The sequence below is a fragment of the Peromyscus maniculatus genome, chromosome 16 (genome assembly GCF_049852395.1).
Source record: "Peromyscus maniculatus bairdii isolate BWxNUB_F1_BW_parent chromosome 16, HU_Pman_BW_mat_3.1, whole genome shotgun sequence".
NCBI lineage: Eukaryota > Metazoa > Chordata > Mammalia > Rodentia > Cricetidae > Peromyscus > Peromyscus maniculatus.
In genome coordinates this window covers 58,217,847-58,240,919 of record NC_134867.1, presented here as the reverse complement: position 1 = coordinate 58,240,919, position 23,073 = coordinate 58,217,847, and the positions used below count along the sequence as shown (strand labels likewise).

Below are 23,073 nucleotides of genomic sequence, written 5' to 3'. Positions count from 1 at the left end.
ACATACTCCCTGCCATGCTGATAATAGACTAAACCTCTGAAACTGCGAGCCAGCCCCAAGTAAACACTTTCTTTTAAGAGTTGCTGAGACCATGGCGTCTCTTCACAGCAACAGAACACTGACTAAGGCACCAGTGTAAGTGATTTTAAAATTTTTAAGTAGCTACCTGTGGTCAGCGGCTACTGTAATCCACACAACTGGTACAGAGAACTAATTTATAAGGTCGCTCAACTTTCCTTTCTACAGAAGAAAAAGGGCCATCTAGTAAAAAGTTTCAATTACTGGAATGTATCCTGAGTACACTGTTTCAAAGTTCTCATTTTCAAGTAAGAAAGAGTGGACTACATACAAATCGAAATTTCCCAACTTGTTTGTTCTTTAACTCAAGAAATAAAAACAACAGCAAGGATTCAGATACTTATAATTGAAACCAGATGAACTTTGGCTCTGCAGCCGAATCTTTGGGAATGCCAAGGCTTAAAAGCCTTAAAGGCTCCATGCTCCTGTCCAACAGGAGAATTCCAGGATCCACCCAGCCTGTTCAAAGCTGGAGGGACCCTGTAGCAAGGACAGCTGACCCATACTTCTCTGTCTAGCCAGTGGGGCCCACGCATCAGGCTGAGGTGTTGGGGGGTCATCTTTGTACCAGAAGGAGAACACTAAATTTGAAAATAAAGCCCATGGGCTTCAGCATGGAAATCTCTAGGTTGTCACTAGGGGGCAGTGTGGCGCATTCCTGGAGGCCTCAGGGTAGATGGGTTGGGGAACTTCGGCTTTTCAGTCAGGATTTGCTAGTTTGGAAGCGGGAGTTCCTGGCTGAACAGCAACAGAGATGATATTTGTGTGTGCGCACATCAGAAGCAAACAGAATCCACACTACCACCACCACCACGAGAAGGAAATCATACTTGAATTCAAATGTTCTTCCCATGACCACACTGATTCTCTTCCACCATCTGAATTGAAACACCCACAAAGTGCACCCCCCCCCAAAAAAAAAAGCTAGGTTACCCAAGGACTTCCAGGAAGTTGAGGGAGGAGGTGACAGAACACCGTGGGACTGGGCTCCTCCTCCGAGAATGACAGCCCACCTCCCCTCCCCCATGGCGGTGAGGGTGGGGCTGCCTGTTAGCATCAGAACCAGGCAGGGGGGCCCAGGGCACAGCCAACCAGCGCCCAGGCCACTCACCGCCGGGAAGGAGAGCTTGTGAGTGATCTCCCGGTAGTCTTCATTCCTCTCCTTCACCTGAGACTGCCCAGCCGTCAGGTGGCTGCAGATGAAGCAGAAGCTGGTGCTGTGGAACTGAAAGCGGATGCCCACGGCGCCCTTGTTCCCCGCCTTTCCCCCCATGCCGGTCTTCACGGTGTCGATGGCCACATCCCTGGAACAAAAGGAGGGCATGCTCTGTCGGCGGCCGCGGTGGGAAAATAGAAACCCATTCTACCGCAGAGAAGAGCCCGTGGCTGCAAGCTTGGAGAGCGATGTGGTCAAGTCCACGGTGGTCCTGCTCACCCTGGAGCACCGCATCTCTGTCAGAAGCACCCGGTCCTCCACCAGTCTTCTGGGAGGCTGCAGACACACCGTTCCCGGGGCTCTCCCAGCAGAGGAAGTAGGGGTTTCACTGATGTGCCTCCCATACCCCTCAGCTCTCATGTGAATGTATACCCTATGATGTGGCCGGGGACAATGTCGAGAGCTAGGAAACGGCCCTTAAGCTGACCTGGGAGTCGGTCTCATAATGCCCTTCTCCCAATTCACTGGGGATGAGCACCTGTGTGTAGGGCCCCAGGACCAGACTGTTAGCTACTTAATGTTTCTCTGAGCAGGCCACAGCTGGAGACTGCTGTGACACCTGAGAGCTGGGAGACAAGCTGGGTGATAATCTGCCCAAAGTTTGAGTCAAACAAGCGTGTGGCCAAAGGGCAGGAAACTGAGGACAAGGTGAGGAGACCTCAGTCAAGGTGAAGAGACCTCAGGCGGGTGAGGAACACCTGAGAGACCTCAGGCGGGTGAGGAACACCTGCCATTCTTCCATCTCACCTCTCCTCAGGACTTATTAACCTTTACCCAGATTTCTCCTAGTCAACTTGGGGCATGGCCAAGCTGCCCTAGTAACACAATGCAGGGGTAGGGCCTTAAATGTGTTTGAAGGTAATAGATTACGAATGCAGAGCCTAAGGGCCACCATAGGGCATCCCAGTGGTCCTCTCTATATGGAGATGCTTGGCCAGGTCTCGGGCCGCTCCTTAGCAATTGTAACCTTAATGCCACCAGCAAGACCATGTGGCAATTAGGAGACAAAGAGAAAGCAAGAAAAAAGGCAGACTCCTCCAGTGTCTTACACACACACACACACACCCTCTTCTAAAAGACACTTATTTCCTAAGTTCCTTACACTTACAAAGCCGTAATCATGAGGCAAAATGAATAGGATTCTAGAGGAGGCGAACTCATCTCATCCGGGTTTCCCGAGCAGTCCACTCAGCACTTGCTCAGAGCGTTCCTGTCCGGGAAATGTGAATGCGACGACGCCCGCTCCTTGCCCTGCCTGAGCTTGCTTGATATCAGTCCCGACTCCTCCCGGGAGACCAGTTTCCTGAGCTAGGATTTTCCCGTGGTGGCTTTACAATTGACAGACAATATCCAATTCAAGCCCATTTTCCCCTCAGGAGTTTTTGCACTGTGTGTTGAGAATAAAGGCAGGTCCTGTTTTCCTGCTGGAGTCGGGGGTGGGGGTGGGGGAGCATCAGGAGGAAGTCACAGAACACAACCACAGACTCACAAGCCCCTGTTCCCCAGACGCTCAGAAACCAGGTGCTCTTACCTGATGAATGGGACGTGGTACGGACGTACAAAGATATAAAGGCAGACGCCCACCAGCTGCGCCGAAGTCAAGAGGATGTACCTATGGGAGCGGGAGATGGCTTTCTGAAGCTGCTCGCCCCACATCTTCCTGTTGGTGGTGCTGAAAAGGCAAGGAAGCCACAGATGCAGCGCGCTGCCGGCAGAGAGCATCCATCTCCCACGGCCAACCCCTCAGCCCTCCACCTGCCTTTCCTCCAGGTTCGATTTCACGCTGCCTGTACCCACAAAATGAGTGCCAGGCATCAATCTTTCCCATGGACGTCTACACATTTTTTGCTTTCTTTATTTTTGTGGTTTTCAGTTATTTTTTTATTTTTGGGGTGGTAGTGAGGCTTGACCCTAGGGCACTGTGCATGCTAGGCCAGGAAACTGCCACTGAGCATCCTCAACCTTCTTTTCACTTTTTGAGGCAGTGACTTCGTTAACTCGCCCGGGTTGGCCTTGAACTTGCCCTGTAGCCCAGGCAGACCTTGATTTTGTAATCCTTCTACCGCAGCCTCCTGAGTAGCTGGGGGGACATCTCTGTGACACCAGGCCCAGCTCTGACAGCATTTTATACATCACGGTGCCCCTCCCCGGCCCCCGACACCCAGGCACAATAAGGACCCTTCTTCTAAGACCTCCCAAAAGCCTGATTTATTTATTTCAAAAGCTCCTCAAGGGTCAGTCAGCACAGTGGGTAAAGGAATTTGCCACCAAACCTGACAGACAACCCACGTTCAAGCTCCAGGACCCACGTGGTGGGAGGAGAGAACCAATTCCCGTAAGTCATCCTCTGGCGGACACATTGCACTGTGATGCGCTGCTGTGTATACAGACACCCACGTAATAAATACGTGTAATCTTAAAAATCAAAGAGTCCCTTGAAACAAGACTGGGTCGCCCATGGGGGTGAATGTCTGGTTGACCTGTCAAGTGCTGGTTCAGTGGTTTGGGGTCTCCCTTTCCTGCCTGGTGTGAAAAGGAGCACTTCTCAGCACCCACAAGGGGACCCTCTCTCCTCACTTTTCCCCGGGCTCTCCCTCCTCCTCCTCCTCCTCCTCCTCCTCCTCCTCCTCCTCCTCCTCCTCCTCCTCTTCTTCTTCTTCTCTCTCTCTCTCTCTCTCTCTCTCTCTCTCTCTCTCTCTCTCTCTCTCTCTCTCTCTCTCTCTCTCTCATATTCTCTCTCTCCCTCTTCCCGAGACAGCGAGACAGCGTGACTCAACCACACACAGTGCCCAGGCTGGAACCCTTCACAAAAGACACACACCAGTGCCTCCTTCTGCTTAATCAGCAGGGGAAGAGGACCAGAGCACTCCATCAGCCAGTGTGTGCAGGGAATGGAGTCAGGAGGACCCAGACAGCCAGAGCCATGGGCTGCTGGCCCAGAAACAGGCTGGCTCTAGGAGTGCTTGGAGCCCTGATCCTGGCAAGGCATCTATCTGATCCAGGGACACCCTGCTCTCCATGTCTGGCCCTTAACTGGCATTGACAATATTCCCCGTACTCACGGACACCCTGCTCTCCATGTCTGGCCCTTACCTGGCATTGACAATATTCCCCGCGCTCAGCTCCACCATCTCCTCAAAGCCCACGGCAAACACGTCAGCAGGGCTGCTATCACCTGGGGAACAAGGCGAGAGATGAAAGGGGTCAGAAGTACCAGACCTCGTGTTGTTGGTCCACAGGGTTGTTTCCCCCTTCCTGCCCACACCTGCTAAGTGCTGGAACCCCCTGAACCTGGCCACTCACAGGGGGCCAGCCACCGAGCCTGCCCTCACTCCCCTCCTGTACTGACAGCCCACCCCACCTCTGCCCTTCCCTGTATTCAACCTGGAACAGCGTGTGGACCTCTCTGGACCTCTGGCTCTTCCTCTACAAAGGGACTGCCACGTCACCAGGAAATGTAGCATTTAAACGAGATACCACAAGTAAAACACTTGATTCAGCCCGGCCCTTCAAAAGAAGAGCATCTTTTCATCCTTCCTGGTGACATGTCTCTCTAGCCAGATCCTAAGGGACCAGGGAACAACATTATTTCTTATGCATTTTGTGGTCCCCAAGTATTTTTCAGAGTGAGCTGGGGGTGGCTGCTTGAGGTCAAGGGAGACCCTGCCGTCCAGGGGCCTCTGATGGGATGTGCCGCAGATGCCTGGCCGTGGAGCACAGTGAGCCTGGGACCAACACTCGTGTCTACAAAGGAGGCCAGTGCTGCATAGAGACCCTGCAGCCATGTACCGGACCTTCCAGACACTTCTTCAGACACGCATGTCCTCGAGCCATCAAGACCAGGGTTCCAAACGCAGGAAGCGGTATGGCTCTTGCCGGGGAGGAAGGAGCCTATGCAGCAAAAAAATCCAGCTAGCTCTCCGCGTCCTTCTCTACCGGCCACATGGCAGCTGGCGGCACCTTAGCTGAATGGGCTGAAAGCATGAGGCTGCCCCTCTCTCTAAACGAAACACTGGCTTTCCTCTGTCTGAGCCAGTTGGCAACAGTAAGGTCAACGCACCCTCTACCCTGGGCCTGCTGGGCTTTCAGTGAGGTGACTGCCATCTTCCCCAGTAACATCCCGCCAAACAGTCACCCGTGTGCCTTCGCCACCACCCAATGGCACAGGCGGCAGAAGAAGAGGGCCACCATGGCATGAGGGAACCTCTCCCTCAGTGAGAAGTGCTGAATATCCCTGGCAGTACTGGGCTGCCTCCCGTGTCCTTCAGAGGACTTCTGGGTACTTTACCCATGCTAACACAAGCCGCCACTGCCGTGAGAATGCCAGTGACCCTGAACTGTGGACCCTGATACCTCCCTTTTCTGAGGTGAGGGCCACATGCGTATGGGATAAGCGAGGCTGTGTGTGTATTGAACCCGAGTCATTCATCACCCAGGCGTGGGCCTGTTCTTTGGTTTGGAATGCAGAAAGCAGCCAGGCTTCTGAATGAACACCACTACAAGCTACGTAACGCTTACCAAACTGCTTGGGATAGAGGAGTTTCAGAGTCTGGACTCTGGAATATCTGCACACAGGCAATGAGATATCTTAGGGATGACACCCAATTCTACCCAAGGAATTCATCTGTGTCATGTACACCTACACACACACACACACACACACACACACACACACACACACACACACACACAGTAGTTCCACACATTTTCCATTTTCAGTCTGCTGTGCTTGGACTGTGACTCATCATATGAGATCAGGAGTGGAAGACTCTCCCCTGTGACACTGTGTCCCCGCCCCCATGTGACATCATCACAGCACGGCTGAAAAGGTTCAGCTGCTCTAGCATTTAGGATCCCAGAGTTCCAGACTGGAACTGTCCAGGATGGCACAGGCTTGGAGAAAGACAGGACTGTGGCCATGCCCAACATCTCCCACAAGCCTTGCTCTGGCCAGGTCCTGATAGCAGCTCAGTTACAGGCCACACCTACCCATGACAACTATCCTGTCGCTTAACGGCGGACCACAAAACCTCTGCATGTTTAGAGAAAGGCCAACTATTCCCCAGAAACTCCTCCAAGTTCTTGGAAAAGAAAAGGTGTCTTGACGTTAACGTAATACCACCAGTCAGCATTCATGAGACCATGGTGTTTTTTTAACATATTAAAAAATAAAAATGCAAACATCAACTCTAAATTTTACAAGGCAATGCGCGCCGAGTCACGCTGCTGTGACAGGTTGTCGGGAACCCTACTCAGCCTTTCCCAAGTTACCATCCTCACCCTGAGAGTCCACGGCTCCTGAGAGCTGGGGTGCATCCAGAAGCCAGTCCGTGAGCTCGGCTGTCCCCAGGAGATTGCTACGGAATTGCTTTCCTCCATTCACGTTCCAGGTCCCCACAGCAATTTGGACCCGCTTGAAATTGGTGAATTCTGACTGGCGTTCAGTCATGGCCCTCAGGATCCTGGGTGTCACTGTGAGGAAGCATAGAAGGCATATGCTTTCCACAGGCCAGACTGCAGGGACCCTCTCATACTGTACGAGGTGCAGGCTGTCAGAGAAGACCACTCATGAGCCGTGGACAACCATCCTAAATGCTGTCCACAGGGAGATGACAGAGGGCGGGTACCCACCCTAACCACTCCCCTTTCCTGTCTGCAGTAAGTCATGAAAACATGGGGCTGGAAATGCACCTTCCAGCTACAGTTATAGAGGCACATGGCACCCAGTGACAGGAGAGCTGGGGGAAAAGCCTAGCACTGACTACAGAACAAGACACAGGAATGAAATGAAAGGGAGGCCAAACTGAATAACCATGTAACTAATGTGTCACAGGTACAAATAACGGCATGGGATAGACACACATGTATATGGGATGGATAGATAACTTTAAACATCTTATCAATCCAAATCTGCATTTTTTTTACCTTCCCCATCCAGCAAGACTGTTTTGTTTATTTAACCTCAAACTTAAGGCATTAAAAACCAGAACATTGCATCTATATCTCTATCTATTTAGAGATCCAAAATTTACCCACAGTTTTAAAAGCTAGCAACTTTAGGGGCTGGAGAGATGGCTCAGAGGTTTAGAGCATTTGTTTCTCTTACAGAGGACCTGGGTTTGATTCCCAGCACCCGCAGAGTGACTCAAACCATCCATGACTCCAGTTTCAGGAGATCCAGCTCCTCCTTCTGGGTCTAAGATCGTCAGACATGTACATATGTACATGCAAGCAAAACATTCATATACAGAAAACAAAATAAATATATCTAGGAAAAAAAACTCTAAAACCAGTGACATAAATCTCCTGTTTGCCACTAAATGAGCTCACATTGGCACCTGGAGTTCGCTCCAATTTTCCTGAGTTAGAAATTAAACCCAGAGCAGATATTCAACATCACCTTGGAAAGCTAAGTGTTCCCCAATTATGGAACACTGAGAAGTGAAAGGCCTGTATAAAACTATTTTAACATGGGTTCATTTATTTTTCCAAAACATCAAAAGTTTCTAAAACTTAATCATTCTTAAAAGTCAACAGCTGGCTCTGCCCTTCTTTTTTCCATTAGAATATTAAGTCCATGGCCTCTAAGGAATAAGAGGTCATGAAAAGTTCCCTATAGAAATCAGGCCTATTGACACAGAGTTTGTAATCACAGACACTTGGGAGTCTGAGGCAGATCCAAAGTTCAAGGCCAGGGTAGGCAGCTTGGTGAGAACATATCCGAACATAAAGTAACAGAGGCGAAGGGCGTCCAGATCCATGGTCTAGCACTTGTCAAGCATGTGCCAGGCTCTAGGTTTGATCTTAAGCACACTACCACCACAACAAAACAGGGCAGAACTTGCCCCAATGAATCCTGACAGCTTTACGAGATTGGACGCACCACCAACTCCAGGGCTCAACAACATTCTTTATTTCTGAGGGGCCCTGCGGGACTTGAGCATCTGTGGAGTGTATGCCAGGGAAGCTGTGGTGGTTTGAAAGAAAATGGCCCCCCAAAGGGAGTGGCACTATTAGGAGGTGTGGCCTTGGAGTAGGTGTGGTCTTGTTGGAGGAAGTGTGTCACTGTGGAGGTGGGCTTTGAGGTCTCATATATGCTCAAGCCATGCCCAGTGAGTCAGTCTACTTCCTGTCGCCTGGATATCAACATGTAGCAGCTCCTTCTCCAGCACCATGTCTGCCTGCACGCTGCCATGCTCCCCACCAGGATGATAATGGATTAAACCTCAGAAACTGTAAGCTGCCACCTCAATTAAGTGTTTTCCTTTATAAGAGTTGTCATGGTCAGAGTCTCTTCATAGCAATAGAAACCCTAACGAAGACAGGAACCTAGAATCAGCACTTTGTGGATACTGAGGGACAATTATACCGGGATGTCAGGCTGCTTAGGTCAGCTGATCCCAACAGAACACAGACCAGAAGCTCCATCTTAGATCACGTGACTGGGTGTAGCCTCTCATCCACTGTCACCCTTGCCTCCTCAAACCCTTTAAGGCTGTGGACACCCCAGGCACGGGTGGGCACACATTACCCAGAAGGGCTGTGTTGTCCAGCAGCATCCTTCCTTTATCTGTGGACTCTTCGTTGTAGACATCTCCAACCAGCAGTAGCTTAATGGCCTCTTGTTTGACCCCATCAAAGAAGTTGGACTGGATGGTACGAGACATGGACCGGGCCCCATCCTTCAGCTTCCCCACCTGCATGGGCACAGAAAACTTGGTGAGAGGGATCCAAGGGGCGGGCTTCCCTTCCTGCCCCCTCAACCCACCCCTACCTTGGCCCCCCAGCACCCCTGGCTTGCCCCTATCTTGGCCTCCCAGCACCCTTGGCCTGCCCCTACCTTGGCCTTTCCTTCCAGGGCCCTGCTCCCTGTGAACACCTTGCTCAGGCCATGCCCGTTCAGAGACCACATGGCTTTGAAGGACTCCACAAAGCGGTCAATGATGGGCTTTGAATTTAGCCCCAGGCTCTCCAGCTGCAGATGAAGGACCTGGGAGAGAAACCAATCACGGTTATCACTGGACACCTAGAAAACCTACTGACCCCTCCGAGTGAGCACCTTATTCATCAGACTGCCGACGACGAGCACCGGCTGCAGAGAAATAACCACTCCCCACACACAGACACCCTGACTCCCCCAACCTGGCTTAGACCCTCTTCCCAGCCCCTCTGTGCCTGATGCCAGGTCAACCAACATTGCTGTCAGGAGGCAGGGGGGAAACAAGAGGTGGCTCAGATGGAACTGTGAGAGGTCAGCCAGGCAGCTAGGGCCACAGTGGCACTAACTGGGTATTTCCTCGCCAGGCTTCAGGACCAGTCATCTCAGCCAGTCTCACGCTGCCATGGCTCCGGGGTATATTCAAGACTATCTTTATGCAGAGTATCTACTTCTTAAGGGCACCTGGAGTCTTTGGGTCACAATGTCTGGGACGTATCTCTGTAGGCACATGAACAAGTATGTCTATAACAGGGAAAGGCATATGGTGGTACAAGCAGGAAGCCACCAAAGAAACCACTCTAAATGTCCCCCCTCCACATCCCTGTCACCTGATCTATCACCGGAAAGTCAACCCAGTAAAGCCATTCCTGCCCCACTGACAGCCCAAGCTGTGACAGAAACGGCCTCAGGAACTCACCTCAAGGGCAATGAAGCACTGTACAGTGTTGGTTCTGTCCAGGCAGTCGAGACAATTCATCCGCAGAGTGCCTTTCTGAAAACTTAGGGCCAGGAGACATGGAAGGATCGTGAGATGCGTTCAGAAGACCAACAGCTACAGCCCATGGCCTAGGTCTGTCTGCTCCCAAAGAAACCTATTCCAAGAGAGCCTCCAGTCTCCTCCCTAGCAGCTTATCAGCAGCCCAGGACACATCCCAAGAGATCCTGAACTGCAGAAATGGTGGGCAGACCCAAGAACACATTCTCATCAGCCCACAACCCTGAGTCATTGTAAGCACAGTTGGTCCTTGATATCTACAATGATGACATTCTACAGCACTTTATGGATAGTGCTAAGCCCCATGTCTCTGACACTGTATCAGCTGGTCGATGACCTTGCTTGCATGTTTTTGTTCAAAAACACACACTGGTATGCTGTGGGATGTTCTGTACGTCCTGTGGGAGCCCGTTCTTGGGTTCCTTGTGGATTTACCCAGCAGGTCCGCATAGAGGATGATTAGGACCACAGGCCTGAGTGCAGGTGTCTGAGATGGTCTGCACTTGGCTATGCTGGGGGATGGTCTGTATGTCAAGTTGCTCTGATTGGTCAATAAATAAAACCTGATTGGCCGTGGCTAGGCAGGAAGTATAGGCGGGACTAACAGAGAGGAGAAAAGAAAGAACAGGAAGGCAGAAGGAGTCACTGCCTGCAGCAGCTGCCAGGACAAGGAAGATGTAAAGTACTGGTGAGCCACGAGCCACGTGGCAGGGTATAGATTTATGGAAATGGATTAATTTAAGCTATAAGAACAGTTAGCAAGAAGCCTGCCACGGCCATACAGTTTGTAAGTAATATAAGTCTCTGTGTTTCCTTGGTTGGGTCTGAGCGGCTGTGGGACTGGCGGGTGACAGAGATTTGTCCTGACTGTGGGCAGGGCAGGAAAACTCTAGTTACAAAGGTAAATAGACACAGGCAGGCAAACCTGGCATGGTGCAACTCAACCTTTGTTTTTCAATTTTATGTCGATTTGACAGGAAATGGCTTTATCAGGCAGTGATACCACTGTAAGTCGAGTGGCGTGGGCACACTGCTGTTTCACTAACATGATTCTCCACCAACCACACTGCAACTCTGGTCTGAAGGAAGGCACCCAGTGTCTCCTCTGCAGGGAACAGCCTTGCTGTCTCGTGTTTGGGAAGCCAGGCAGCACCTTGGCACTGAGGGCAAACAGGGACATCACCCAAGAGAAGCATAGGAGTGTGGAAATCGCAGCCGTAGGTAAACAGTGAAAAGGTACTTTTTACAGTAAGAACTGAGACAAGGCGGCAGAGCCTGGCCTCGTCAATCCCCTGGGTGGTAAAGTTTTCACTGTTCTGCATGTGTCTGTGAATGATGGTGAACACGTATGCGGTGAGGAGACTCCTGGGGTGCCAGGGGGTTTTAGTGAGGAAGTGATCTCATATATCTGAGATCTCCTGATGACGGACTGTGGTTTGAGGAAGCTGGACCTCTTTTGTGCTCCACTCACAACAGGGTCACTCCCAGCCCAGTGATGTGGCACTCTGGCTTTGTACCAGCTCACTGTATAGGTCCTGTCCCAGTGTGGCCAAGTCACGTCTTCTGAACTCAGGGTTTGTTTTTCTTTGTTTTGCTTGTTTGTTTGTTTGGGTTTGTGGTTGGATGTTTCTGTTTGTGAGACAGAGTCTCAGGTAGCCCAGGATAGCCTAGAACTCACTGTACATGACCTTGAACTTCTAACCCTTCTGTGTCTTGCTTCTCAAGTGCTGGAATGACAGATGCACATCGCCACACTTAGTTCTGCCTGATGCTGGGGACTGAACCCAGGGCTCCGTGCAGGCTAGGCAGCAGGCACTCTACCAACTGAGCTACATGGCCAGCTTTGAGCTCAACGTTGTAATTCAGTCCTTTATGTTCGGACATGTCTTTTTCCCGAAAATCAGGCATTACCATCTTCTCACTAAATTCAAAAGCTTATCTCCAACTACAGAGGAGGGAAGAGAGATGATCGGACTCCAGAAGCCCAACATCACAGAGCTTCTTCTGATTCAGGAAACCTCAGCGTAGCCAAGCAGCCAGGGACGGAAATGATTTCCATTGAGGTGCATGACCTAAGCACCCCTCCACCCCCGGCCTCCACAGCCTCCAGACTCCTCCCCCAGCAGGAGTCTGAAGCCCCCACCGAGACTCACCGTGGACTTACATTCTCGCCCTTCGCAAACACGCCCAAGTCATCCCAGTGCAGCTTTAACTGAGGCCTCAGCAGGCTCTCCAATTTCTCTAGCTTCCCGCCTTTGGCAAACTGATGGAGGTCAAAATTGATCATAGGTGTGTCGCCGGCGTGGCAAGAGGCCCAGAGCAACTTCTGAAAAGGGAAAAGGGGAGGGCGTGAGCACGCCCACAGGAGAGAATGGGAAGCAAAGGCGAGGCGTGCCCGTGGTTTTCCTCCAGCGGCTTGGGCGCTTGGGCCACCAACCGTCACCCGCTAGAGTGAGTACGTCAGCCGGCAGACTGGCCCTGACCTTGGGAGGAAAACACAAGACAAAAAAAGCCTGAGGGGGCTGGAGGGTGCAGAAAACACAAAGAACATCTTGCCTGCCTAAGAGCAGAAGGTCCCCCTTGGGCAAAAGAGCCTGCAGTAGGGATGTCTCTCTGGGGGACATCCCACTCTTCCTGGGGCTGGGGGCGGGGCACAGGTGAGGGAAGGTTAGAGCTGTTCTTCAGGTGGCCCAAGTGCCCAGCCCTCAAGAACAGCGACATGGGGCAGGCCGCGCAGCTCATAATCTAGCTCCTGTTGCCCTGGTAACCAGCCTCATCCAGGCAGGCACCAGCCCTAGGAGGGTGGTGGGCTCAGCAAGAGTTGAGTCTGCAGACTGACATGGCCGGCAGGATGTGTAGAGCGGTGAAGCCTAAGATGGAGGAGATGTTGACCCACCTGACTCGGAGAAAAGGTGGGGGGGACAGAGAGAGGCACCGATCAGGGCTATGGCTGGGTCAGGACCCTCCTCACAGAAGCGAGGTCCCCTTTCTCCACACAGCTTCCCTAGCCTGGCGAACCTCCTCAGCCTGCTCACTAAAGCACCCTGGAGTAGGAGGCAGGCTGCCTGCCTTCCTCAGCCACCTCTGTCTCTGGACCTCACTGTTTGAACCCAACACCTGCCCGGCCAGAGGTGCTGAGAGCTCCGAAGAACTAGGAGGACTCTGGATGGCTCCAGCCAGCCAGAACGCAAGTTAACACATTCTGCTACCTTCCTGTTGGGAAGAGAAGCCTGTGAAACTAAACAAAGAACTTGGTGGCCTTGTCCAGCTGTGGAATGACAACCTCTGGGGCCCAGGCTGCCTGCCAGGCACTGGCTTCTCTCTGGTAAGGGATGCTCGGGCATTAGAACCATGGCCTGCCTCCAAGTCGAGTGTTAGTTCTACCTGCTCAGAAAGCATCCTTAACTCCTGGGACATCTCTGTCCTCTGGGTATAAGGGAAGACTTCACTCCAGTGCCAGGGCACGGCCGCTGGCTGGGGGAGGGGCCGGGCGTGTCCTTGCTGTAGTTCAAGCATGAAAGATCTGGAGTTCTTTTGTTGTTGTTGGAGAGAGATTTTGAGACTGGTTTTCTCTCTCGCTCCTTTCCCCTCACCTTCCTTAAAATAAGCAGCCGGCCTCGCTGCCAGGAGAAGTGGGAGGAGATATTTCTTGTGCTTGTTGCTCATAGCAACAAGCTAAACAGGAAAAGCAAGTCTAGCCAAGGAGAACCAGCAACCAGCGAGCTCCTGTTCCCCACATGTAGCTTTTCCAAACAGAGAGACATGAGCGCTGCAGTTGGATTTGGCTTCCTCCAGCCAGGGGTTAGGGGTCAGAGGTCAGGGTGGCAGTGGAAGGCACCAAGTTCACGTCTCTACCAAGGTGACCTTAGGGTGTCTCCACAAGGGACTTCTTTGAACTTCAAACAGCCAGAGAGCCTTTTCCCACAAAGCAGAGCCTGTGGAGCCTCGGCAGGATGGTGGAGACTGCCTCAGTTCACTAACCGTCAACAAAAGACCACCAGCTCACGGGTTCTGGGGCTGAGAGACCTGAATGGAGTTACCCACTCCACCCGCTCCCTCACCCTGTCGAGATCCACTCTGCTCTGAACTGAGCGCCCAGGAATTGAAAGAGGTCTACCAGGAGCTGGCACACGGCCTCCCCTGGCAACCCAAACATGACCACGAAACTTGAAGGCCATCCAAACAGAAGGAAGCCACGCGGGGGCTGCTTTGAACCAAGAGACTCAGAGCAGCAACTTGGCACAAATGCCATGTGTGGCTGGCAGGTGGGGCCTCCGAGGTGTGAGGCCAGCGCCAGGCTTCCTTTCTGTTCCGGCCTGGAGAGCAGCTTCTCGAGGGAGCATGGAGTGGGGGGCCCTCTCCGTCCACAGGGAGCTCGGGAAAACAGTTCTGTTTAGAGACTGAACAAACTCTCCCATCCCTCAGCTCATGGAAAGCAAATTTAAAGGATTAAGAGCCCAAGCCATCAAGTGCTGGGCTCTAAAAACCTAAGCAGGGCGCTTGCCCTTCTCAGTAGTCACATGAGCAGGGCTGCCTGAGTCTCAAGGCCCTGCCACGTGAGTGGGCCCCCCTTTGCCCCCTCCCCACCCATCCCTGGCCGTGGAGGAGGGTGAGCGTTACCTTGAAGGCCCTGTTGAGCACCTCCTCACCACCTCGGCTTCCCAGCAGGTTCACGACCACCTGCTTCCCATATTGCTCCTTCAGAAGCACCATGTGCCTGCAACGGTATCGGGGTTGGCGGTGACTCCGTGGCACCCAGGCCAGGCAGCCTGCACCTCTGTCTCAGCATGGGAGCTCCAGGACCAGCCACGTCCCTTAATCCCAAGTGTACAGCGGAGAAAACCCCTTCCTCCTGGCTCCCATCACTGCTCACCTAAAACTCACGGGGTGGTAAGTCAGCCCAGGCTGTTCGAATGGAAGTCTCTGGGCAGGAATCATGTCTAGTGTGTGTGACTTTTAGATGACGCTGCATTGGCCTTTCTATCAGGTGCCCCCTAGAAGGCCCCCGTCTTTTGTGAACAGCCATTAGGGTTCAACACACTCATCTCCAAAGTTAACCCAGAGCTGCCTCTTTGTCTTGGGTGCTCCTCCTTTTCCCAATTAGAAACGCTGGAGGATGAACTCGAACTTCTACCTCGGAGGCCAACTGCCTCCCAGGTGCTGGGTTTCACCGTGAAACCCAAATTAGATGGAATCACAAAATGGGCAGTACACATTTCACCTTCAAGTATTACAGAGGCACCAGTTCTTAGTCTTTATCACAAGTTTGCTACAAGTAACTTTATTTTTCCTTGGGTTTAATACAGCCCAGGCTGGTCTCAGATTCACTACATAGCCAAGGATGGCCTTCAGGACCTGATTTCCCAGCCCGTACTTCTCACATGCTGGGATAACAGGCATGAGCTACCTTGTTTAGCGAAAGGACCTTCATAATTGTAATCTTAGAAATGGTTCAATGTTGTGCTTTTAAAAATAGGAAAATACAGTGCAAAAATCAGACATAGCAATAGAACTTAATAGCGTAATTTTTCTATGTAAGTTTTTTTATGTAAATATAGAAAAATTTTACATGTAAATATAGAAAAGAAAGAATGTTAAGTTATACACTGTGATACTAAAAGTGGGTGGAATGTTAAAATTGTTTTTCTTCTTTCAACATTTCTCTCTCTTCCAAGTTCCTACAATTTATTTTCTGACATTTATTTTATAAATATAATTATTTTTAAGTTCGTAAAGAACTATTTTTAGCCTGAGAATAAAAAAAAAAAATTCTCCTGCTTGGTGTTGAGTGATATCATGTGATATAGAAAGATTTAGAAATGGGTAGCTTTATCTAAGCTTATCTGCTGACTAGTCGACCCCAGTGAAGGGTAAAGCTCTTTCCAAGGCTGCTAGTTCCACTACAGTGAGAGTCTTGGCAGCCCAAGAAGGGACAAGAAGGGATGGGCACGGAGGGTCTGCTCTTAGGGGTTTCCCAGCGAAGGTGTGTCTCTGCCTGAGGTCAGACATGTATGTCCTGTCTCCACTGAGGAAACCTGGGTTGCCGACTGGGCCTGTCACTGGGTGTCAATGTCCCACGCTAGCCACACATCCAAGCCACATCCTGCCACATGGATTCTCAGAAATAAGGCCCATGTGGTTTTCCCTAAGCAGGGTATAAAACAATATGCTATGGTCCAATTGTCTTTTTTCTTTTAAAATGAAATGTATATGCTAAAGCTTTTATCTAGGATACATAAATAACTGATAATGGGTAAAGTCTGAGAGGAACTTGGGGGTTTGCATATTCTTTTACCTTACACCTTTCTATACTTAAATAAAACTTAATATGTTACTTTTAGCTAGAAATAGTGCTGATATATAATTCAGATTATCCCTTATTAACCAGGGGAAATTGGTGAATCTTCATTCTAAGAAGAAACTGACAAGATAAAATAATTACCAAGTGCTACCTACACACTGATGAGTTGATTCTCAAGGAGATTTGAGAGCAAGCAAAAATCCCATTTTGTGACCTCCTGTCTCGGGTAAAGGGACCAAAGCCAGGGGCAGATTTGATCCGGGCCTGGGGCTCCCCTTCCCACTGTCCTGCCCCTCGCCCGGCCATGTGGATGGAGGATGCAAGGTCTTGGACAGTCCCCGGTGGTCCTTACCTTTCAAAAGCAGGGGCGTTGGCCTCTAGGCCTCTGTGTAGTCTCAGATGATGGGAGCCGACCTACAGAAAAGATAGAACAACAGGATGACGACAGTGATGTCCACCGAGCCCAGATGATGCCTCCCTCACTCCAGAGCCAGGCTGCATGTGGCACCTGCCTGGCCATCTCTGTGGCTCAGCCCCTGCTGAGGCAGGTCCGGCACCCCACCCTTGACTGTGCTAACCACACTCGCAACCTTGCAAGGATTGGTATCCCCAGGTCTACTCTGCAGCGGCGGCGGGGGTTCTTAATAATAGCGTGGATCATGCCAGCAAAATTCTCCCATTTCTAGTCGTTTTAACAGAAGCCATTGTGACAAGCTCCAGTACTGGACAGGTCTGCCTGTCTCCCTGCGTCCCAGCCGGAAGTCCCTTCTGTGGCATAAGTAGCACCTGAGGGCACAGCAGAATGCACTACAGTGTCCAGGCCCAGGCTCTAGTAGAGCTCTCTGTCTAAACATTACCTAGGCCATACGTTGCTTAGTTACCGAGTACTGAGTCAATATGTCACTGAGTACCCAGTTAGGGACAAAGTGAGGGAACGGAGTCCCCAACCTAGGTGATTCTCATCTAACTATGGTCGCCACAGAAAGATTCCAACAGTTCTGCACCACTTGGATTAATACAGTGGAGACTGGCCCGGGACCAGCGGCTCCAGTGTGGCATGAGGATCTTCCCTATCTGTGCGCCCTCTACCGCCTCAGGGGAAGATAGGCCACAGGGAGAAAGCCAGGGCAGCGGCAACAGCCAACAGCAGCAGAAGGCCCAGCCCAGAGTGGAACAGGCATTATGATCATATCACCATGGCTAATCTAACGTCAGCACTAACCATGAACCCGTTCTTGGGAACATGAGGGAATCCAGGGCTCCACCCTCACAGGAATAACCAGGGTAGGAGATGGGTGGAAAGGACCCGAGTCTCAGCCAGGAGGTTTCAAAGCGTGGTCCCGGAGTCCCCTGGAGACACGCTAGAAATGCTAAGTTGCAGGTCCAGCTCAGATCTGCTGAGCCGTATTGCTGAGGGTGGAGTCGGGAATGTGTGTCTCACAAGCCTCCAGCTGATTCCTGATGCATGCCCATTGTGGTTTGGCAGCGCGGGCTTTGACTCATTTCCTGTCTCTCGCTAACCCCTTTTGCTCTGGTCACAAAAGTATGTGAGGGCCCGTCAAGGAAAGAGCAGCTTGGGGCTGGACCCAAGTTCAGTGCAAAGCTGCAGGGAACTCTGGGACTTCTGGGCATCATGGCTTCAGGTCGAAGCCCTCCATTTTCTAAAGCGGCAAGGGCTTTGGGTAGGAATGGGAGAGAATGAGAAGCATTAGTCTGGGCTCCTCAGACCCTGTGTCCCGTCTCTGCCGTCTCCAGCTCGGCTGTTCTTTCCTCCACCTCCGGCCCATTCTAACGCTGTACCACATCGTCTTTTTCTGGCATCACCTATTCCTGGTGCAAGTGTGCCGGCAGGCTTGGGAAGGAGCTGCAACCGGCAGAATAGAACCTCCATTGGTCCCGTGTTGCTTTTTTTAATGTCCCCCTCTCCCCTCCACCGCAGCCTCTCCCCTTCTGGCTAAAGGACGGATGAGCCTCGCCTGAGCCCTACAGCTATTCATTTCACCCGACAGCTTTCACAACTGAGTTATAGCCCAAGTCCCAAGAACGCCTTCTGGGGTCACAGCGGAGGCTGAGCTCGCACTCAGGAGCCCTGGTAGTCAGGAGCATCATCTCCAGGCTCTGCAGTGCCCACTGCTTCCGCCCAGAGACTGGCAGCATGCTCACATCAGCAGCTCCCCTTGGGGTCTTCCTCAGGAACACTTCTGGGGGTTCTGTCTAATCGTGCTTCACCCCGAAGCTTGCTACAACCATGGCCGAGCATGTGGAGACTGCCCTACGAGCTTACCAGCCAACCATGGCACAGCTCTGCCCGGCTCGCCGTGCTGAGGCCACGTGCTACCGGGAGCAGACAAACGGAGCAAATCAGCTCCCTTCACCACCAGACCCTCAGAAATGGCTCACACTGGGGACCCCAAACACTAAGCCAGTGCTATTCCCTAGATACGAACCTCAGGGGCTACAACGATGCACCTGCTGTTCCTCTGCCAGGGTTGCCTCGCTTGCCCGAGTGGTTCTAACCCCCAAGTCAATCCAGACGAAAATACTGAAGGAAGCTTTCTAGACCTCTGAGTGGTCCCTCTTCCACCCTCCTGGGTCATCTGTTCCTCCGGGAGCTGCTGCTCAGACCTCAGCCTTCCTCTGTCACAGCCCTGTTCATGTAACACATGCCACGTGTCTGTCCCTTGCTCCTTGAAGGCAAGGGCTACATCTGATTCCAGATGTCCGCTGTACACAGAAAATGCTCCATCGGTGAGCCTAGGACTTCTGACTTCCTATTAATGTGAGGCACAGCAGAGTGACAGCCAAAGACATGTTCTTTATGGTACCCGGCTACATGGGAGTCCTTCTGAAGGGGGAGAACTCTTACCAGCTGAAGTACACAGAGTCACACTTCTTCAACATGGCTTGTGTTAGTCTCCATTTACTCCATTATTATTAACCACAGCTATCATTCTGAGTACTGGGGGGGGGGGTCTCTAAACACTATCCTAGTATGTGTTGTGATTTTTAATCCTCTCTATAACCCCTTGAGGGCAGGTATTCTTAATCCCACTTTATAGAACAGTAAATCATGGCTTAGCAAAGATACAAATGTCTTCAAAACACACGGTTGTTACCAAGAGGGATACCCATGTCCCTCCAGCTTCATAGCTTACCCCCTGAATTCCTGGGACTGATGGCCTTGCAACCTTGGTTGTTCCAGGGATTGGGACAAATGAAAGCTGTCTTCTGTTGGGCTCGCCAACCCCACGGCACCCATTACATCCTTGGCTTTCGTTCATTTCAACCTGGAGGACTTTTCCTTCCTCCCTTCCCCCCAGGACCTTCTGTGCCGTACCTAAGCCATCTCATTTCCCTATAGTGGGATGGAGCAAGCATACAAAGAGGCACTAGTACCACCACATTCCCAGGAACATGGGAAGCAGCATTTGAGAGAGAAGAGATGGTGCGGATGATGCTGTGGGATGGTCTGTAATGTGTTGCTCTGATTGGTCAATAAATAAAACACTGACTGGCCAGTAGCCAGGCAGGAAGTATAGGCGGGACTAACAGAGACGGAGAATTGAGAAAACAGGAAGGCGGAGGGAGTCACTGCCAGCCGCCACCATGACAAGCAGCATGTGAAGATGCTGGTAAGCCATGAGCCATGTGGCAAGGTATAGATTTGTGGAAATGGGTTAATTTAAGATATAAGAACAGTTAGCAAGAAGCCTGCCATGGCCATACAGTTTGTAAATAGTATAAGCGTCTGTGTGTTTATTTTATAAGTGGGCTGTCGGACTGCTGGGGCTTGGTGGGACCCGGAGAGAAAACTCCAGCTACAGGATGAGATGCCCTAATCTCCTTGGCATCTTTCCTCCACTCGGTTCCATCCCGTGAACTTCAAAGCCAAGACCAGAATCACGTGTGGCAGGCACGTGTCTGCACCAGTCACAGGGATAAAGATCCTGCCACTGCAAAAGGAGTAATCTCTCCCACACAGATGAAATGATGAATACATCCCATCACAAGCTCTCCCAGAAGAGCTTGAGTTTTAAGGGTCAGTTTCTTACTGGGGTAATTATAAGCGGCACAGCTATCTGCATGGGACAGATAAAATTATTAAATGTGCATGGTGCCATGTAGACTAGAGATGTAGGAGTCTGTACTGAGGGTATCATGCCCATGACTCCCTGCAGCTGAAGCATCATCCCCCAGCCTCCCCTGTCTTCCTCAACTCCTCCTCATCCCTTACAGGGTTCATATTCCCCAGACAGCCCCCAAGAAATCACCACATTGCAATTTAGAACACACACCATTCCCCTGCACATCTGTACATTTTCTTCCTACCTAGGCAAGAAGAAAGGGCAAAATTGGAAATGGAAAAGGACAGGGAAACTAATCAGGATATACTGTATGGGAACTGAAACTATTTTCAATAAAAGTGGGGGGAAAAAAGCAGCAGAAGAAAGACAACCAGGACTAAGCCCGGTAGTTAAGCTCCTGGGTGTCTTCTACCATGTACAGCTGCCCCCACCTCTCTGAAGATGACACAATCTCTCTTTGATAATAGATGGTATTTAGAGTATAAATACAGGTATTAGGCCCCAAAGTTTGCAAATCCCAGATAGGACTTATGAACACTAGCCTTTTAAACCTGAGTTTGGAGACACCGCTGAAGCTTTGCCACAGGACAAGTGTGAGGGACCTAAAAGGGTAATGCAGCTGCCTCGACCCTGCTCCGAGTCCACCTGGGGCACAGTCATACCGTGACTACACGGGCTGTGTCTATAGCGCTGGAGACCAAAGTTACTTTACACAGGGAGATGGCCAATGCTACCTTGTGTTTTAGATGAAGGAGACCAGAACACTTGGAGGCCTTGCCATCAGACAAAACATCTTCAAAGGAGCAGGAAGATGCCGGGGATGACCAAAAGGAGGAGACAGAACCCTGAAGCGTCCCACCCAAGAGCTACAAGAGAACCTTGGGAGGAAAATGAGATTTGCTCCTCAGCATCCTGAATGTCCTGGGAAGACAGGCAGGCAGACAATGGAAGATTTTCCAGTCATCAGGACCCCCAGTAGGACCTGGAGCATAACCTCTCTCTCAGAGGTCCAGGAGAAGGGATCCCCCATAGAGCTGGGAGGGTGAGACAAATTTCAGAGTCCTTTCAATGTCCTAAGGCTGTCACGATCAATTTTGGGGTTTCTGGTAAGTTTTGCATGAGTATAACGTAGCCTCCTGGATTCCTCTGTATACTGTGTTCACGTGACCTAGTGTGTCTCTTCACACAGAACTCAAAGGAAACCCACATCTAGAGAAAAACAAGTTTCAAGCACCTTCAAACATTCTGGGCTATAAAAGGAGCTGTCCCAGGGAATGTGAGCTCTGCCAGAGACAGACAGGGGTGGGACTGCAGATAGGCAGGGGCATTATGCTTCAGCCCTGACTCCTAGATCCGAGTCTATAGAGACAGGAGGTAGGCTGGGAGTTTCCATGGCCTGAGCTGGAGCGGAGGAGAGGGTGCCATGGGTGCCCCAGCAATGGTGAGACACTTCCAAGTCTGAGGCGGGGGTGTGGCTCAATGGTAGAGCTCCTGCCCAGCCTGCAGGAGGCCCCGGGTTTGATTAGCACTAGAGAAGAACAGATGAAACACAAGGGCTATTCTAATCTTAGATTACAGAGCATGCTGTTCACTCTGTAAATGCCAAGATGCTCTGAGCTGTATGCTTTCTGGTAGAAAAGTTCTATGCCAATACAACTGTTTAAAACCCAAAACAAGACCTCTGGGAGCTGGGCGGGCAGGGCAGCACAGGTCCGTGATTCTGGCACCTGTTAGGCAGAGGCAGAAAGAACGCCACAAGTTCAAGGCTAGCCTAGGCTCCATGGCGAGACAGAAATAGCAGTCACAGCAACAAAAGATCTCTGGAAGGCCCCCAGGGGAATTTCCCCCTGTTACAAGCAAACTCAGCTCAGACCCTTTTCTACCACTCAATGCCACTGGGCATCCGCATACACCTAGAAAACTGAAATGTCAACAAATCCTTAACCCCACCGCAGATCTCAGAACCTGAATGAGACACTCCATCTATCCATCTTACTCTAAGAGCTGACAGGGATGTGGCCAGGACGGCCAGGACTGTCAGCATGGCATAATGTGCTGGCAGCCCTGGGGACCAGTCCAGGCAGGGCTAAGAAGCTGAGCCCAAGACCGGGCACTGTGAGTCCTGCTGTGTCAATGATTCCTGAGAAGCTGGCACATGGTGCTCTTGGCCTCTTGGGCTGCTGGCTGACCATCCAACGCTCCTACCACCAGAGCCCTGGGTAAGAGAAGCCACAGACTATAGACCCAAGGGAGAAGCTTTCTCGGGCACTTTGGTCCTGCAAGGCAAAACCGAACCGAGCAAAGAGGAGGAGGAAACTCCAGTCCACTCTCCCCAGATGCACCTTGTCAGAACCCACTTGAGGGAACAGCATGCCTTTCAGTGACAACAGCTGTGTCCTTGGACCATGTCCCCAGTCCCTGAACTCGTCTCAGGACGCAGAAGCCGAATCCCCCTGGCACTGCCCAAAGCTGTACTTTGGATGGCAGGAGGTATTTTTAGAAATCACGGGAAAGCTTTGCAATCCTCACGTGGCTCCACACAAGTACCACAGAGTGCCAGACCCACGATGTAGCCATCAAGGGCCCAGTATACCCTCCTGAGCCCTCCTGGGGATTCCCAGCTGCCAAAAAATGTTATCAAAAAGCTCAATTTAGGGTCCTATTTAAGCCAATCCCACC

At 51.3% G+C, this 23,073-nt stretch overlaps 1 protein-coding gene across 1 annotated transcript in view; it reads right to left on the bottom strand.

Moving 5' to 3' along the window:
• The window catches only part of Synj2 (synaptojanin 2), a 102,475-nt gene that overhangs the window by 17,569 nt on the left and 61,833 nt on the right, over window positions 1-23,073 (bottom strand). Inside the window, 10 exon segments of the mRNA XM_076552854.1 lie at window positions 1,190-1,382; window positions 2,826-2,966; window positions 4,388-4,469; window positions 6,575-6,766; window positions 8,826-8,991; window positions 9,135-9,284; window positions 9,931-10,012; window positions 12,162-12,334; window positions 14,629-14,725; window positions 16,662-16,723. Of these exon segments, the coding sequence (XP_076408969.1) occupies window positions 1,190-1,382; window positions 2,826-2,966; window positions 4,388-4,469; window positions 6,575-6,766; window positions 8,826-8,991; window positions 9,135-9,284; window positions 9,931-10,012; window positions 12,162-12,334; window positions 14,629-14,725; window positions 16,662-16,723 (1,338 nt within the window).